This window comes from Nasonia vitripennis, chromosome 5 (assembly GCF_009193385.2).
Source record: "Nasonia vitripennis strain AsymCx chromosome 5, Nvit_psr_1.1, whole genome shotgun sequence".
In the NCBI taxonomy this organism is placed as follows: domain Eukaryota; kingdom Metazoa; phylum Arthropoda; class Insecta; order Hymenoptera; family Pteromalidae; genus Nasonia; species Nasonia vitripennis.
The window spans coordinates 19,536,183-19,552,336 of NC_045761.1; the positions used below are offsets into that span (position 1 = coordinate 19,536,183).

General features: G+C 36.6%; 3 protein-coding genes across 3 annotated transcripts; 1 reads left to right on the forward strand and 2 right to left on the reverse strand.

Moving 5' to 3' along the window:
* Positions 1 to 4,819: 4,819 nt before the first annotated feature.
* On the reverse strand, positions 4,820 to 7,879 carry LOC100122992 (synaptic vesicle glycoprotein 2B). Its single transcript, XM_031931428.2, has 11 exons — positions 7,692 to 7,879; positions 7,381 to 7,602; positions 6,875 to 7,037; positions 6,679 to 6,800; positions 6,366 to 6,604; positions 6,095 to 6,279; positions 5,840 to 6,011; positions 5,656 to 5,770; positions 5,431 to 5,590; positions 5,235 to 5,362; positions 4,820 to 5,158 (listed from the first exon to the last, which is right to left on the reverse strand). Exons 1-11 carry the CDS (start codon positions 7,747 to 7,749, stop codon positions 5,106 to 5,108), a joined length of 1,617 nt encoding a protein of 538 aa, XP_031787288.1. The 5' UTR covers positions 7,750 to 7,879; the 3' UTR covers positions 4,820 to 5,105.
* Positions 7,880 to 10,547: 2,668 nt separating this feature from the next.
* On the forward strand, positions 10,548 to 12,642 carry LOC103315904. Its single transcript, XM_031931427.1, has 5 exons — positions 10,548 to 10,761; positions 10,987 to 11,237; positions 11,314 to 11,447; positions 11,517 to 11,730; positions 11,807 to 12,642. Exons 2-5 carry the CDS (start codon positions 11,155 to 11,157, stop codon positions 11,883 to 11,885), a joined length of 510 nt encoding a protein of 169 aa, XP_031787287.1. The 5' UTR covers positions 10,548 to 10,761; positions 10,987 to 11,154; the 3' UTR covers positions 11,886 to 12,642.
* A 113-nt stretch (positions 12,643 to 12,755) lies between these two features.
* Positions 12,756 to 16,063, reverse strand: LOC103315905 (synaptic vesicle glycoprotein 2B-like). The gene is made up of 11 exons (XM_016986288.3): positions 15,774 to 16,063; positions 15,420 to 15,632; positions 15,182 to 15,344; positions 14,866 to 14,987; positions 14,478 to 14,722; positions 14,229 to 14,410; positions 13,972 to 14,146; positions 13,765 to 13,879; positions 13,530 to 13,689; positions 13,061 to 13,188; positions 12,756 to 12,984 (listed from the first exon to the last, which is right to left on the reverse strand). The coding sequence occupies exons 1-11, from the start codon at positions 15,802 to 15,804 to the stop codon at positions 12,929 to 12,931; spliced, it is 1,590 nt and encodes a 529-aa protein (XP_016841777.1). The 5' UTR covers positions 15,805 to 16,063; the 3' UTR covers positions 12,756 to 12,928.
* Between the last annotated feature and the right edge of the window lie 91 nt (positions 16,064 to 16,154).

Genomic DNA, 16,154 nt, shown 5'->3' on the forward strand with positions numbered 1-16,154 from the left:
TCGAATGCATCGCTGCTCTATATATTAAGCTGCATCAGGCTCTCGCAGCGAGCTGCGCCGTATGAATAAATGCAAATGAGCAGCACCGGGTATCTACCGCTAAGTCCGCTACGAAAGAGCGTATATACAGAGAGAGAGAGAGAGAGAGAGAGAGAGAGAGAGAGAGAGAGAGAGAGAGAGAGAGAGAGAGAGAGAGAGAGCGCGAACCGTGTGAATCTCCGCGCTATCTCACTTACTGTTCTTGCTCATTCGTCGAGCGCGTTCTCCTTTTTCTCTCTCTCTTGCGCTTCTCCTCCAGCCTTTTGCTCTATCCCTTGTTTTCTCGCGGCGTTTTATCCGTCTTTCCTCGACGCTGCTTTTTTATCTTCTGGAACTCGGGGCAGCCGCCCGGATCAGTGGACCAAGTGCTCTGGGCATATCGCCTCGGGCCATTGCAGTGCTCCTCGACCTGCTGTTATGGTAGATGTGGTTTGCATGGATGTAACTGAAGTACGCGAGAACAAACTGAAGCCAGGGCACACGTCAAAAATAAGGTTGTCTTTAAACGAGTGTGGGGAAGACAGACTGCGAAGTGCCGTGTCTGAGGAGTTATAGCACGAGCAGCCAGTTCTAAGAAAAAGGCAGTTTTGGCACGGGCGCTACACCTCCATATATGCACTGGGCTCGAAGAAAGCGACGAGGGAAATGAAAATGCGCCTATGGGCCACCTATTTTCGCTGGCCGGAGATTCGGAGGGTTTAAGCGGTGCGGGGGATGAGCCAGCCCAGAACTGCTTTGCTTTGCGGATAGCGAAGGTTGTTGCTTTATTAATTATTGGTACTGAGGCTGACATCGCCTTTTAATGGTAGTATACCGTAAAAATTAACAAACCATAATATCAAGAACGAAACAGAAGAGATGTCGAGATAACAATCAATAATTATTTGCCCATGATCCCCTGCCGCCAAGCCGATTCATTTGTATGAATTTAAAAACACGTGTCCTTCACACTTGGCGAGCAAAGCCTTTAAACCCACCTATAACACACCGAACCTCACGCACATTCGTTACCCAACATCAGATGTAATAACCGATATGCCAAACAAAAAGAAAGAATCATCAGAAACGATCGCTCTCCGCACGACGTCCTTCTTACAGGTATTCCGAAAGGTAGCTGATGCGTGAAATATCGCTAGTGGCAAGTACAAATGTTCGCCAAGGGCCAGCGCAGAGTTTTCTCAAGGCAAACGCCTCTGTGCGCGTCGGATCGATGAAAATGTTCGTCCGCGCGCGCAAGCGGGGTGACTCGGCAGCATGTACATATTCATTTGTCGGTTCTGGATGAGCGTCTTTCGTGCCGCGGCCACCTGAGGACTCGACTTGTATCGCACGCGGTAAAGGGAGAGAAAAAAAGAAGAAGAAAGAGCGAATGCGCCACTCCGAGGTGGTCCTTTGTGCCAACACCGCCTATGGCTGGACTCTGGCGCTGATGAAGACGTCGCTGGAGCTGTTAATCACCGGCTGATAGACAGCAAAGTCAAGAGCTCTTCTCTTATAGGCTACACGTCGAACGAGATGGATGTTGTCTCGGTGTGGAGAAAAAACGGAAGTGCGTGATCCGCTATCGTACTTTTTTTTCCTTCTTCTTCTAAACTGCTTATTCTTTTTCCAGGCGTATTGTGACATGCCTCGGCGCGGGAAAAGAAGCGAGCCGGGCTATTATTTCGAAATCTGATCCTGACATTGTGTGCGTTCTTTTTTTTTGTTATAGCGTTATACACGCTTGAAAAAAAAATGTCGAGTTCACTATGGCAAATCCTTGAGAATCTCTCAGAACGAAGCGCTCGCGTCGGCATATAACAGAATCGAAGAAAACGTACGGAGCTGTAGCAGCGATTGAATTTGAATTTCTCGTTCTCTCAAAACTGACAGACATCAGAGCGGCGAGCGAGCGGATCGGCCGATTTCACGCCGGCTGTTTGCACGATCGTTTTCCCCGTTCGACGGTGTATATACACACACAGAGAAGGAAGTCCGACAATAACGCTGCGTCGAATCTCTATACTTACTCCCACACGCGCCCGTGGGTAATCCTGCCTCGAGGCAGTCGCATCGGGAATCGGTATTGCCCGCGGGGATTACTGTTAGTTTAAACATAGCCATACGCCTGGCTTCCGGAAATACTCTCCGGGCAGTTCTTCTTCTTTTTTTTTATTTTCCCGCCCGTGGAAGTGAGCTGCCCCCGATGAGAAAATCGACGAAAGCCCGTGAAATTATAAATTGGATCTTGCCTGGATATACCCTCTGTCTGTGTGTGTGCGTGTGTGTGTGTATACACTCGCTCGTTATATTACCCCCCGAGTGCGGCGTGTTCCCTCGCTCTCTATCCGCGCGCGATGTTGTATATGATTGGAACTTGACCATGAGAACTTTCTTTCGCGCGATTAGAAAACAATCTATTTTATTGCGGATCTTCCCAAGTAGTTATTATTATTATTATTGCAACGAGAGCCGCTGTAGTTTTTTCGAAATCGCTATTATTTACAAGTAGTATATTTCGCGGTTTGCGAAGAGCACAACGATTTCAACGGTATACACACAAGTGCGCGCCGAAGCAGATATAAATAATGGCGTGTATTTTGCAGCTATATCCACTCGGCGAGAGCTGAAAGTAAAACGTATACAATTAACGCTAAACCCGGTTGCTAATGTAATAATCGTTATACGATCGACGATAGCCGCGCGGTATAATACACGCGCCGGCGAGATGTGAGCCCTTGATAATGCGAAACTGCGAGCAGCGCATGTCCACGCGCGATCGAGAAGGGGATCGCGAGCATGTGGGTGAAGGCTGTGTAGCTATACGGCTCTCCTGGACTTCGCCAGGATATTTCGAAAGTGAAACTCAAGGATCTACCGCGATGTCCGGCGACTCTTCTTCTTCTTCTTCTTCTTGCGACCCTATTGTCCGTGAAAATGAAGCTGTGTATTGTGCGCGCGGAGGTCGACGCGCTCGTCTAAAATACACACACGTATAGATCGCGCTTAATTAAAAGCACATTTTTCATCGCCGATTTCGCAACGATTTTTGCATAATCGCAGAGACGAGAGAGATATGCAAATGCGAGAATCAATTAAGGATAATATAATTTACGACTTTTACGGGATGCAGCGAGTCAAAAGTTGCTATCATTACGCGATGATGCGGATCCGTATAGTCGAATGGGAGCAGGAAAATGTTTCCTGTAATCCGAGAAGCAGCTGTTTACTGCTCTCCGAGTCGTTTTCTCAAACCTGATGCTCGGATGCGTATGCGCGTGCGTATAGGGAAATGCTGTATGTTATATGCATGCTGGAAAAACGAATTACGCGTATCTTCCGTAAGCTGAAACTATTCCGACTATATACCGTAAAAACCGAGCGCGAGCTTATGGTCGCGGCGAATATAAATGCGAGGAGGAGATTAGCTGTTAAACTGTACTGTCCCGGTGACTGTATTTCGCAGAGGCTGGTACGTTAGGGCGATTTGAAAAAATGTGTCACGAGGTTTTTGGTGTAGATGTATACGAATGCAGTATAACCGTATAGTTTTGTGCTTGGTTTCAACAATGTATTTTTACAAAAATAGAAGTCGTACGCGAACATCTTAAAGTATCCTCCTCTCTTTAAAAAAAAATGATGGCCTTTGTTGTGAAGCATTTAATACGTGATTCTGATTGGTTGCTGGTTGGTTGCCTATGCAACGACATCAGAACCGCGCTTTAAATTCATAACCCTTACAACAGTCATATCTCATAACCCTGGTAGAAATGTTTGAGGTGTTTAAAATGAAATGTGGAAACCTTGATAACATATAAAATATATGTAATATAACTAGCAAGAAATTTTAGTAAAAATTAATCATTACCAAGAGTGTGTAGTATTACAACATGTGTATTGAAAAGTATCACCCTAACCCCATTTGAAGTAGTAATAAAGTGTGTGAATATTATTTTGTTTTTTTTTAAATGTCAGTGAGAAGTTCAATTAAAATAATAAAGAGTTTGAAGCTATACTGTGTCTCTGTGCCCAAAGTCGCCCTCGGTGTGGTTTGAGAGGTGAATTTAAGTCTATCATTATACAATGCTCTTTGAATTGTAAAAAGGCTATTAGACATGTTACCTAGAAATATGTAACCTAGATGATTCTGATTTAACTTTTTTCGTTCATATTTTCACATCCAGACTCATGCGAATTTTTTAATTATGCAGGTCAAATTTTACTTATAGCCAGTTACGCAGAAACTACTATCTCTAGCACATTGTATTTCTGGTTTCTAGCATATTTTTACATGGAGAAAGTGATAAATGTTTTGGCTTTTTTGTCAAGGTATTAGGTAATTAGAATTTTGACTTTTAATAGTTGTGAAAGATTTGCAGAAAAAATGGAGAAATAGGTATCGGTATCAAAATCTCTCACAAATGTTAAAAGTCAAAATTCTAATTAATGTCTTGACAAAAAAGCTAAAATACTTATAACTTTCTTCATGTTAAAATACACTGGAAACCAGAAATACAATGTGCTAGAGATGGTAGTTTCTGTGCAACTGTCTACAAGCAAAATTTGATACGCTAAATTAAAAAATTCATATGGACCTTGATGTGAAAATATGAATGAAAACAGTTAAATCATAATCATGTAGGTTACATGTTTTCTAGGTAGCATAGTAAGTATCTGTGTAAAATTTCAGTTGTATAGCTTTTTTATAACGCAAGTAAATGGCATTTTAATGATAGACAAACCCCTGACTCGTATACTGAACTTTTCTTCAAATTCACTATTCAAAGCAATGATGACGACATTGAGCATTATTAATATATTTATTAAAAAATAGTTTTGAGGGATTTAGTAACATGTTACATGCTTATAAAATATTAGCAGACGTTAGTGTGCCGCCCAACACTTATGGTAGATTTTCTACCAGTGTTATTAGACAGAGATAGAATCAAGAGCGCGCGAAGCGCGCCTTCATTCCTTGTAATGTATAAAGCTGAATGAACAAAAGGTACTTGCACACCTGTTTGTTCTACTGTATCTCGTCGTAAATATCACATGATCATATTCTTCATCGTTGTTTTGCGCAGTCCTCATTTTACGTTATCCTTAGCTCTTGGGATTATCAACCCTAGTACGAAAGATGCTGAAGACACAAAAATGCAGTGTTTAATGTAGATAAAGCTGTAAAAATGTTATTTTAAAATGAATTGTCGGTTTACCCAAAGACAGTCCAGCCAACGTCAATATAGCTACGATGCAGCCGTATTCCAGGAATACCGGAAACAATATGTTCCCGAGAAGACAACCGATACGGCCAACCATCATTGTTAAACTGACGGCCATAGTTCTGAAAGTTATCACACATAAAAAGATTTTAAAATAGAAGATAATAAATACGACTCGTGTAATAAATACCTCATTGTCGTAGGAAAGAGGTTTACGACGATACTTATTAGCAGAACCACCGATGCGCTGGAGCAGCCAACGAACAGACTTATCGATATCAGCGTAAGCATCACGCTTTCGGACCAGTTCAGCACGATGGCTGAAGCCACAGAGACGAAATAACCTATAACTAATTAACAAACTTGTAGCACGTTTTTGTCCCAAAAGCTCGAATAAATTGCGAAATAGGCTTACGCATTAGGTGCTTGTTGCTGATCAAATTGACGAGAGCTCCTCCCAGAAACGTGAAGAACAGAGCCGAGGCCGAGATGATGATTGTGTTAGTGTACACGGAATTGTCCACTGTTTTCTAGAAGAAAAATGTAATCAATTCGGAGATTCTGTACAACGAAGAAGTATAAATGCAACAAGAGATTACCCGTATGCAGGTAAGAGATTGCGTCGCGTTAATATTTTCTGTAATGTTCTGATCTAGTTGAGAGAACGTGGACTGGTCGATGATATCGCAGAACGAGACATCAGTGCTATTTTCGCCGTCCTGTCCTAGGATAGCGAACAGCTGCGGCTGCCATAAGCGAATCGTGTTGTTACTGAAAATCGTCACATTATACCTTATTAAAATTGTAAATATGCTCAAAACCTTCGTGAATTACCAAAGAAGAAAGAAACCGACCTTAACATCCCACAAAATTGAATGGTGATCACCAGCATTAGTCGAGGAAAGTACGAGCCTATGAACAGTGGCTTCATTTGCATCATCCCTTCGTGCACACAAGCCTTGAGGCTTCTGTGTTTCAAAACGATCTGATTCGACTCCAACGCGCATCCGCTGGCAGTCTCGTTCTCGAGCAATCGAATCTAATGAAAAAGAACGTGAGGATTACAAATGATCAAAATCAATTCAACTTATAAAGATCACAATACGGAAAAAAGTAAAAGCATACTGGATAATTTTCCTTCGATTCGCCCGAATTGACGGAATAAATCGTTCTGAATATTTTAAGAGCCTCGTCGTTACGGCCCTGACTCATGAGGAATTTCGGACTTTCTGGGAAGAAGCCCAGCAGGAGAGTTCCGACCAGGGTAGGTAATCCACTGACTGCTAGATAAATTTGCCACGAACGTATGTAGAAGTTACCGTACACAAATGACCAGTCTTGTGGAATGATGACCAAAGCCAAAACTAAAATAAAATAAAATAATTATTCTAACGAAAACGTTTTTATTTATGTATGAAATAGATGTATGAAAACTCACCCGAACCAATGATGGTCCCTGCGGCAATAAGGATCCCTACGAACATGGTTACTCTTGGTCTATCCTTGGTGCAGTGAAATTCAGCACAGTACGTCAACACCGAAGCGTAAGGACCGCTGATACTGCAAGGTAAAGCGAAATACCGTGTGTACAAATTATTCATTAAGTAACGAAATCATTCATTTGAAAGACGTACACAAATCCAGATAGGAACTTAAAAGTCGCCAAAACGTAAAAGCTTTGGGAAAGCCCACTCAGTACATTTAGGAGTCCGTCGATGAGATAGCCATAGAACACTATGGGTTTCCTTCCAAAGGCATCTGCCATAAAACCCCATACCAAGGCACTGCTGACCATACCTAAAAGCCCATAAATAGTTCAAAGCTTCGCCCAATCGCACGTGCTGTTTTCAGCTTGAAAAATTTGTTATATAACCTCGTTATAAGCTTCATAAAACCGTCATCTATTCATAGACATAAGATACGCTCAAAATTAATACGCTTGCTCAATAGTAGCCAAGTTGCATTCGTATCATATTTCTTCATTTTAACTCAAGTATGCAAATTGACGATAACGATCTTAATTGTGCTATCAGAGCCGCACGTGTACGATCTTTATCGTATTGCTCCGAAAAAAATACGCGCTTTCGTGAAATTCTGATCGCGCTTTGGCAACGGAGTGCGAAAATCGAACGAACCGTACCTGCGTAAACAATGGCATTGAGTATGCCCTTTTGAAAAAGGCTGAGATTCAAGTCACACTCCGAAGCCGGTATTATCATAGATGTCGTCGATGTGTCGAACGCGGAAGACCAGGAAGCAGGAATTATCGCCAGATACAAGAGATAATGGAACTTTCCGTAGCCGGTGGCAGCGATCGCTTCCTCGAAATTAGCTCCTTTCGCCTCGCCATTTCCGTCTGTCTCTGTTAGTACAGAAAATTGAAAGAATAAAAATGTCTATAATCGTATAAAAAAAAATAAATTAACGACTCGACAGAGAGCTTTTACTCACGTTTGGCGCTGGAGCCAAGCTCGATGGATTGCACAGGCTGATCGACGCGCGGTCCCATTCCTACGAGCGACCAAAGCTTAATGAAAACGTCAAAGCTCGATACTCCGCGGTATTATTGAGGCGTTCAAGATCGAGAGAGTCACACAGACGCGCGCAGATCTGATGAAATTGCATATATACCATCTCCACTGTACCGCGAAACATGTCGCAGAGCGCAATGAACGCGCGCACGAGCCATGTAAATCTGTAACAATGTTGTGTTCGTCACGCGCTGATCGCCGTGTCAACAGTATTATCACGCTGGGTCCAGTTTTCTTCGATATTAAATGTCGCTAAGATATTTTTTCTTGATTGAAGCGCATAAATCAAACTTTGCAAAACTAAAATTATTTTAGGTGATTCTTTTCGAATTTATTCGTAATGACAAGTCTACTTAACGTAGTCCATTTTTCAAAGTTCTATTTTCGACTCTCCGAGAAAACTGTATGAAATGTCTGCGAGTCATCAACTTTTCAGTCGAATATTTTTCAGGAATGATATTTATTTACTTGAAAGCCTGAGTGTCAAAGTTAAATTACTTGAAAATTAAAAATTTTAATTAACTTGCTAGATAAGTCGTAAAATACTTACCCAAGATTTTGTATTCACAGGTAATTATGTAAACACAAAGTCGGTTTCCAAGGAAAATTACGCAAAGAAGCTTTTTTATACCGAGTACGGAGTTTGCAGTATGAGCCACAAAAGAGTACTGTAACCTCACGAGGTCAAGAGGTCTACTTAGCCCTAGGTGCACACTAACGTAAAGCTGTGAATGAAAAAACGAAAATTTTAAAGTTTGATGACATTTGAGAAGATGCTATACCAATACATGGTATAAGTATGAAAATTGATTCAAGTTTATAAATATATATTTGTATATAAATATATGCGTGCGCGTAAACATTTGTGTGTAAATTTGTTCGTCTTTAATTCCAGGTTGTTTGGCACATTTGAATGAATGCACATATATTTCTAAAAAAGAAAAAATATGCAAAAAAGTGAAAAAAATTATAAATATGTAAGGCAGTTGTTTTCGTTACTTTGTTAAAAAAAATTATTTAAGTACGATCGCTTGATGTAAGCTAATGTTTTCGGTTCTGGTCGTTGCTACTAAGTAAGTTTTGAGTACTTTCTTTTGATGCTTTTTAAAAATTTATAGTTTTTACTTATGATACGTTATAATAACATTCATGATAAATCTTTAGGAATCTTCTTTAAAAAATGTTTAGTATTATTTTTTTTTAACTGAATTCACTCTAATTTATGAATTAGCTAAACACAATGTCTTTATAGTGAAGTACTTATGAAAACTTTTCTTCGTCTATAAGTATAAATTGAATAGTGTGTCGATTCCATCAAACCCTTTAAATCGAAAATTTTAACAAGAAATACAACCTTACATCATGCACGCAATAAAAGTCAATGTTTTATAATAACTAATGAATATCTACAATAAACTTTCTATAGGTATACGTCCGCTGTAATGGCTAGCTTCATTCAATATGTTGTATTTGTACTGTTCGCATTGCAATATAAAATAGCTGTGGCTATTGAACCTGTAACTGTGATTGTTATAGCTACAACGGTCATATCGCTTTGTCAGTCATTATGGGAAAATATAGAGAAAAGTAAAATTTTCGATCGGCATTCGGCTGATGATAAAATTGAAAATCCATTCTGGGGCGGTGAATAAGACAAAGAAAAGTTGTTGAAAGAACTGCGTCGTATAGCAGCTGCAAGTAACCAAGTTAAAAAAGAATCGCATGCTGTTAAGGATATGTTGCTTGAAGAAGTAACAGTAGATATTGAAAAGCTGCAAAAATTAACTGAGATCCCCAGAAAAATCTACATAAACATTGTGATCTTTGATAATACATACAATAATTTCTTGGAATACGTGCAAAGAGGTGAAGCATACGAGGTAAATCCTTGCTTATCAAATTTGCCGAAGATGCATTGACTGAGGGTCAATGTGGAGTTGTTGATATTCTTAGAGAAAATAACCAGCACTTGCGTAAAAGCATCATAGGAGAACCAACAGTTCAGGATTTGATCGTCGAAAATACAGATGTGAGTAATCTATTTCCAATGCCATATTTTGTACTGCTTAATTAATATATCACATCTTGTAATTCTAAAATCTTTTGCAGATATTTTTAAGAGGTTCAAAGGATTCTCAAAGTCCGCAATAATTTTTGTACAATCTAATGTCGACTATGATTTTTAGTGAAGTGGAAGCTTATTTTATAATGCAGTATAGTATTACTATAATAAAAACATATAAAGGTAAGTTTCCCTCACTCACAATAGAATGTTTCAATTAAGGTTTAAATACAAACTAAAAATAATTTCCAGGAAAAAATTATCAAGGCCATATTATAAAGATAGATAAAGACGTTGGAGATCGTCTTAACAATACTATCGGTGCTTTCAAAGCAGCAATGAAAGTTGCATCTCGAGAGTTCTACAGAACTGATCCTGATGAGCATATTGAAGGTAGTAATAGTACTTTATGCATAAACTTGTTTATAGTTTAAGCGATGCTTTAGAGTGATTTCCCTCTTTAGGACGGCAGAAACGCAATCGTACGTAAATCGACCTATGCAGACTCGTTGTGTATCTTTTTATCTAAGCGAGTTACACTAAATATTGATCTTTTGGTTTTCTTGGATTCTGCGAAATAGTTCATTTTTAGTAATCTATATCTAATGAAACATTAAAGAGTACTCAAATTCTTTGCAAACGCAAACTGAATAAAAGAGAAAACCACTAAACATGTTGTAATTAATATTTGAATGTTATAGATACGACCTATTTGAAACTCAATCATCTTTTTCAAACAATCATTATTAATGAAAGGAATTTGGGTGAAACTCACTGTAACAATTATTGTAATACTGGAAGCTATCACCTTAAAAGAAGTAAATGTTTCGTGGAAGAAGCCAAAGATCCTCTCTGCAAGCAACAACGAACTTGTGATGGTTTGCTAACCCATTGCCGCCGTATAAGCGCGGCAAAAGTTTGCTTACCGGTAAGTAAACTTATGTAAAATTCTGTCAACGGAAAATCGATTATAAAACAACCTATTGATCTTAAACTTCAAGAAAGCCAAGCGTGGCATTTAACGGACTACACGAGAAAACCTCGTTACGCTACGCTAATTTTCTAAAATGCATTCAATTACAGTTTATGTATTACTTTACAAGTGAGCCTTTTTACGGAGAAGCATATGAATTGAAAAAATTAATTTGTGCAGGAAAATAAATGTACCAGTGATCGGAGATATGAATAACTTATCGATGAAGACAATTTATTAAAGGGGAAGAAAAATGGAGATTGTCCAGGACAATCAGTTCAGCTCTCAACGCATATTTACGAGGGCTCTCAGGGGAACAGAAAAGATATTGGTAGATGTGATTGGTGCATGTGCAGATGTTATGATCCGAAACCTCATTCGGACAACAAATTCAGTGTAAAATTGAATAAAGCAAGATATCAACACAATTTGTAAGTATATAAGGTAGCTTACACAAAGATAACGCTGGCGCATAACGAAAAAATCAAAATATTCAATATTTTTTAGTGTCGTCACTGGAGCCCGGTTTGTAAAAGATGACCACGTGATGTATATTCAGTTACAAGAAGGGAGATTACAAGCTGGAGGAGTTATTGACGAAAGAACCTTAAATTGGGCATCTTATTGGGAATCGCCACAGGGTAATAAATATAATCAACAGCTTTGTTTGTTTAGATAATTTTAACCGCATAACTTTATGCTTCTTACAGAACTCTTTGTAACGGATGGAGATCATCACCATGATATCAATTTAGACGATCTACAAGCTCCTGAGGGTCATGTTATTGTAGGCGTAGGACTAAAAGAAATAAAACGTAATTACGTAAAAATGTTGGGTTTGCAAATTTTAACTAAACCAGTTAATTTGACCTCTGGCAAATTGTTAGGTAGTCCAACTAAACATATGGTTTTCAAACCGTCTTGGTAAGAAGATAAAATGTTTAAACAAACATAAGGAAGAGATACTCAAAATGCTTAAATCTCATAAATTGTTTTACAGGTCAAACGACAAAGAAATGAAGATAAAAGAATATGACATACCTACCAATTCAATAGCAAAATCTGCCAACATATCATAACCTGGTCAATTCGTACGATTACAACTTAGTGGATTCGATAGCGATGTAGGACAAAATACAATTCCGTTTTTTGACAAACACCAGCCACAACTAGTCCATCTGCATTGGTATCTGGCCTTGGGCTTTATCACAAATATAGACAAAATAGTGGAGGATTTGTTGGTATCAAATTAATTACTTTCGATTACGAACCACACCTGGGTCCAGATCTATAAAATACGACAACATTTTTAAATTAATAGATCAAGTATGTTATTACGAAAATAATTGTATATACTAAGCAGTTATAAAATTTATATGACCAAACATGCACTAATAAAAAAACGAACGGTATTTTACAGAATTATGAGGAAACCTTAAAATCCTTACATTATAAAGATTTCCTTTTTATTATCGGTACATATCATGAATTGCCATACAACTAGAAACAGTACCGCCCATTGCAATACATTTATTGGTGATTAAAAGGTTTTTTGACTGAGCAGCCCGAAAGTAGAAATTTCCGGATGGACCTGCCAATGCTATTCAGCCAGTACGATCTTTGTATCTACTAGTTCAATCTCTCTGGTAGAAATGCAAATTGTATCTAGTTAAAAAGGTGACAAAAAAGGAAATCATGATAATCTTATATCTTATCTATCTAAGTTCCTTGGACATTTTGAAAATTTCAACTTCTAGCAAGTTTGATAATACGATAACCTCTATTTCTCCTTTTTATAAGTTTATAAGTTTTAAATTAATCATGTGTAGAACTATTTTATGGCGCGAAATTTTAATATATACATATACAATCACACTTGAATTCTTATGAAATTATACATAAGTAGTACTGATGAAATCCGTAAATTAATTAATGTAAATTAAATCACATCGTTTAAAAATAGATTTTTTATTTAAACTTTATACAATAAAATATCCTACTTATTGGAAAATATTTACATACATAACTTAATTCATTAATATCAATAAACAATAATACTATTTGTACAAAAATCTTCTTGTCATAGATGTCTTATAGCCATTTGCTTATACATTTTAATTTTTTACGACTTTTCTTTGTTGTTTGATGTGGGAACAAATATTATTAAAACTAAAGCGACTGAAAAAAGAATAAAAATTACAAATTTAAAAATCTATCAATGATGTATGAAAACTATACGAAAAATATATCTTACCTAATACCATGGCAACTAAAAATATCACAGCTTCAATACAACCGTACTGTAAAAGTACTGGAAACATAACATTCCCAGAGAGTGCTCCAACACGGCCTACCATCATCGTTAAACTCACTGCCATTGTTCTGAAAATGTATTACGTTAATGCTATACATGTATGAAAAAATGAAACGATGGTACAAAGATAATAATAGTCTTAAAATTGTTAAACAAAAAAAAAAACATTAAAACCCCCTAAAATTATAAAAAAAACAAAACAATAAATATATTATTTCGCCTGCTATGTTAAAAAATATTGTTCCTAAACGAGCGTACGATTTTACAATCTTCGTGCGATCATGCAACACTTGGGCTGACTGCGCCGTTGTACTTTAATGTTTTATTGATAATTACAGATCCCTCATAAGCTGTACTTATACGGCTAAAATAACAATTTTTTAAATTTCTATTAGTAAAACATATTTACCTTAATGTAGTGGGAAAAATTTCGACAGCTACGTTAACCACCAAGATTGTAGCCGTACACATCATACTGACTGGCAAACACATCAGTATTAATATCAGTATAGTATTAGATGTCCAAATCAATAAAGTCACAGAAATTAAGGAAGCAAACAGTGTCCCCACTAAAAAAAATTATTGATAATTAAAATTTCATTGTTATACCAATATCGCAATTATAAAATGTTCAGATTGCTTACGAAGCAGCTTCTTGTTTCCAAATAAATTTACAAAAAAAGCAGCCATGAACATACTAAGTGTCACAGCAGCTGAGATTATAAGGACTCTTAAATATGTAGAATCATTCAATGGTTTCTAAAAGTAAATTATAATAATTATGATTGATAAATAAAAATTACGTATAAGTTATTATAAGTATAAACTAATAAATTGAAAGAAATTCTTACTTCTACGCAATCAGCCACATTATCAATATCGGAAATGGAATAATTAGCTTTGTTCGATGTAAAATTATTAATTATATAACAAAATGTATTAGGCCCAAGAGACAAATCAGTTTCGTCTGTTGGCTGATCCAAAATTACTAGCAGTTGTGGTTGCCAAAGTCTGAGTGTATTGTTTCTAAAACCATAAAGAAAATTATTGGCATTTTTTGATTCCACAACTTTAATTAGTATATATGCTATAAGATTGAATAACTTACGATAACATCGTGCAAAATTGTATTACAAACAACAAGGATAATTTTATAAAGTATGAGCTTGCAAATAAGGGTTTCATTTGTCGGAAACCTTCACAAAGTGTAGTAGAAAACGACTTAGGTTCTGTAGATCCAATATTCGACTTATCATGCATTTCTACAGCTTCATTTTCCAATAACTTTATCTAAAGCAAAAGAATAAAATGTTATACACAGATATATTTATATAAATTTTCAAGTAATATTACTTACAGGATAATTTTCACTCGGTAAACCAGAATTCATTGAATAAACTTTCTTTAAAACTTCCATAGCTTCATCATTTCGTCCTTTACTCATCAGAAATTGGGGACTCTCCGGAAAGAAGAATAAACACAAGCTTCCAAAAATTATAGGAAGCCCACAAATACTGAGGTAAATCCTCCATGATTTATATAGGAATACATCGTCGCCAAAAACTAATAACCAAGCTTGAGGTATTATTAGCCATGCTAAACCTGATAAAAAATGATTAGAAGTGAACAAAATGAAACTTAACTGTAGTATATTAATTATTATGATATATTTTTTGAAAAATAATAAACATTCGAAAAAAGTGCTTAATATTAATTAAAATGCTTATAATAGGTATCATTTTTACCTGAATTTAAAATGTTTCCAATAAAACTCATCGCGTTAAGCCCAAGTAACTTTTTTGGTCTATCTTTGATGGAGTGAAATTCTGCATAATATGATGTCACTGTAGCATAAGGGCCACTGATTCTGTAAGATAAATACAAATAAAAAACGATAAAAATTATAAATCAATTTATTAATATGATAATCGTCGTTATTATGGAAAAGGTAGTTTATTATACTTATAAAAAATACGAAATTTTAGTGCGATCGAGGTATGAGAAAATTGACCAATAAATAAATTCTATTCAAATATTGTGATGAACAATATTTATACTTACATGAAACCACTCATGTATTTGAAAAATACAAGAACGGCAAAATTCGGGGAAAATCCATTTAAAATGTTGCACACACCATCAAAGAAAAATCCATAAATCAAAATTTTCCGCCTTCCAGTGACATCAGCCATAAAGCCCCATATAAATGCACTACTGACCATTCCTAAAAAGCATAGTAGTTTTAATTTTAATCCGCATGCGATAATTAGACAAATTTTAGAAAAAAATTTTCATTTACCTGCATATACTGCAGCATTCAAGATGCCTTTTTGAAATAAAGTTAATTGTAAATCACATTCTGCTGCCGGTAGAATCATAGACATATTCGATGTATCAAAGAACGAAGACCACGTGGCGGGTATTAATATGAAGAGTAATAAATAATGAAATTTTCCATATCCTACTGCTGTAATTGCTTTATCGAAGTCCGCTCCATCCTCTTCGAAAGATTCTAAAAAAAGAAACGTCAGGATTTACTGAATAACTGTCGCCCATCATAATGTAAGTAGATAATGTAAGTCTTAATTTGATGCCACTTAGGCAAACTCCCATTTTTTCTTATGTAAAAAGTGTAGAATAGGTTATCACTTACCTTTCGATTTATGATCCAATTTAGTAGACATTTTAAACTATGAAACTACCAAATCAGTTTCAATTAACAGATGATAGTATAAAGCTATAAGCTTTATACTAGGGAACAATTTCGAAAATTTTAATAAGTTCTTTATTTTATGGTGTACGATGTGTCCCTGGTACGACTCGCCAGTACAGTAAGTTTTACAACTGCTCTCCCACGAATATATTGATTTTCGATTATACAGATTAGTGGTAGTTAAGTGTCAATAATGTTATCACTTAAATCACGTGCATGAACGTGCTTTGAAAGTGTCTTTATTTTCATTGGGGTTAAAAATAAACTGGATGATTCAATATTTAATCAGATTGGCAAAAGCTTTAGCTTGTTTGAATTAGG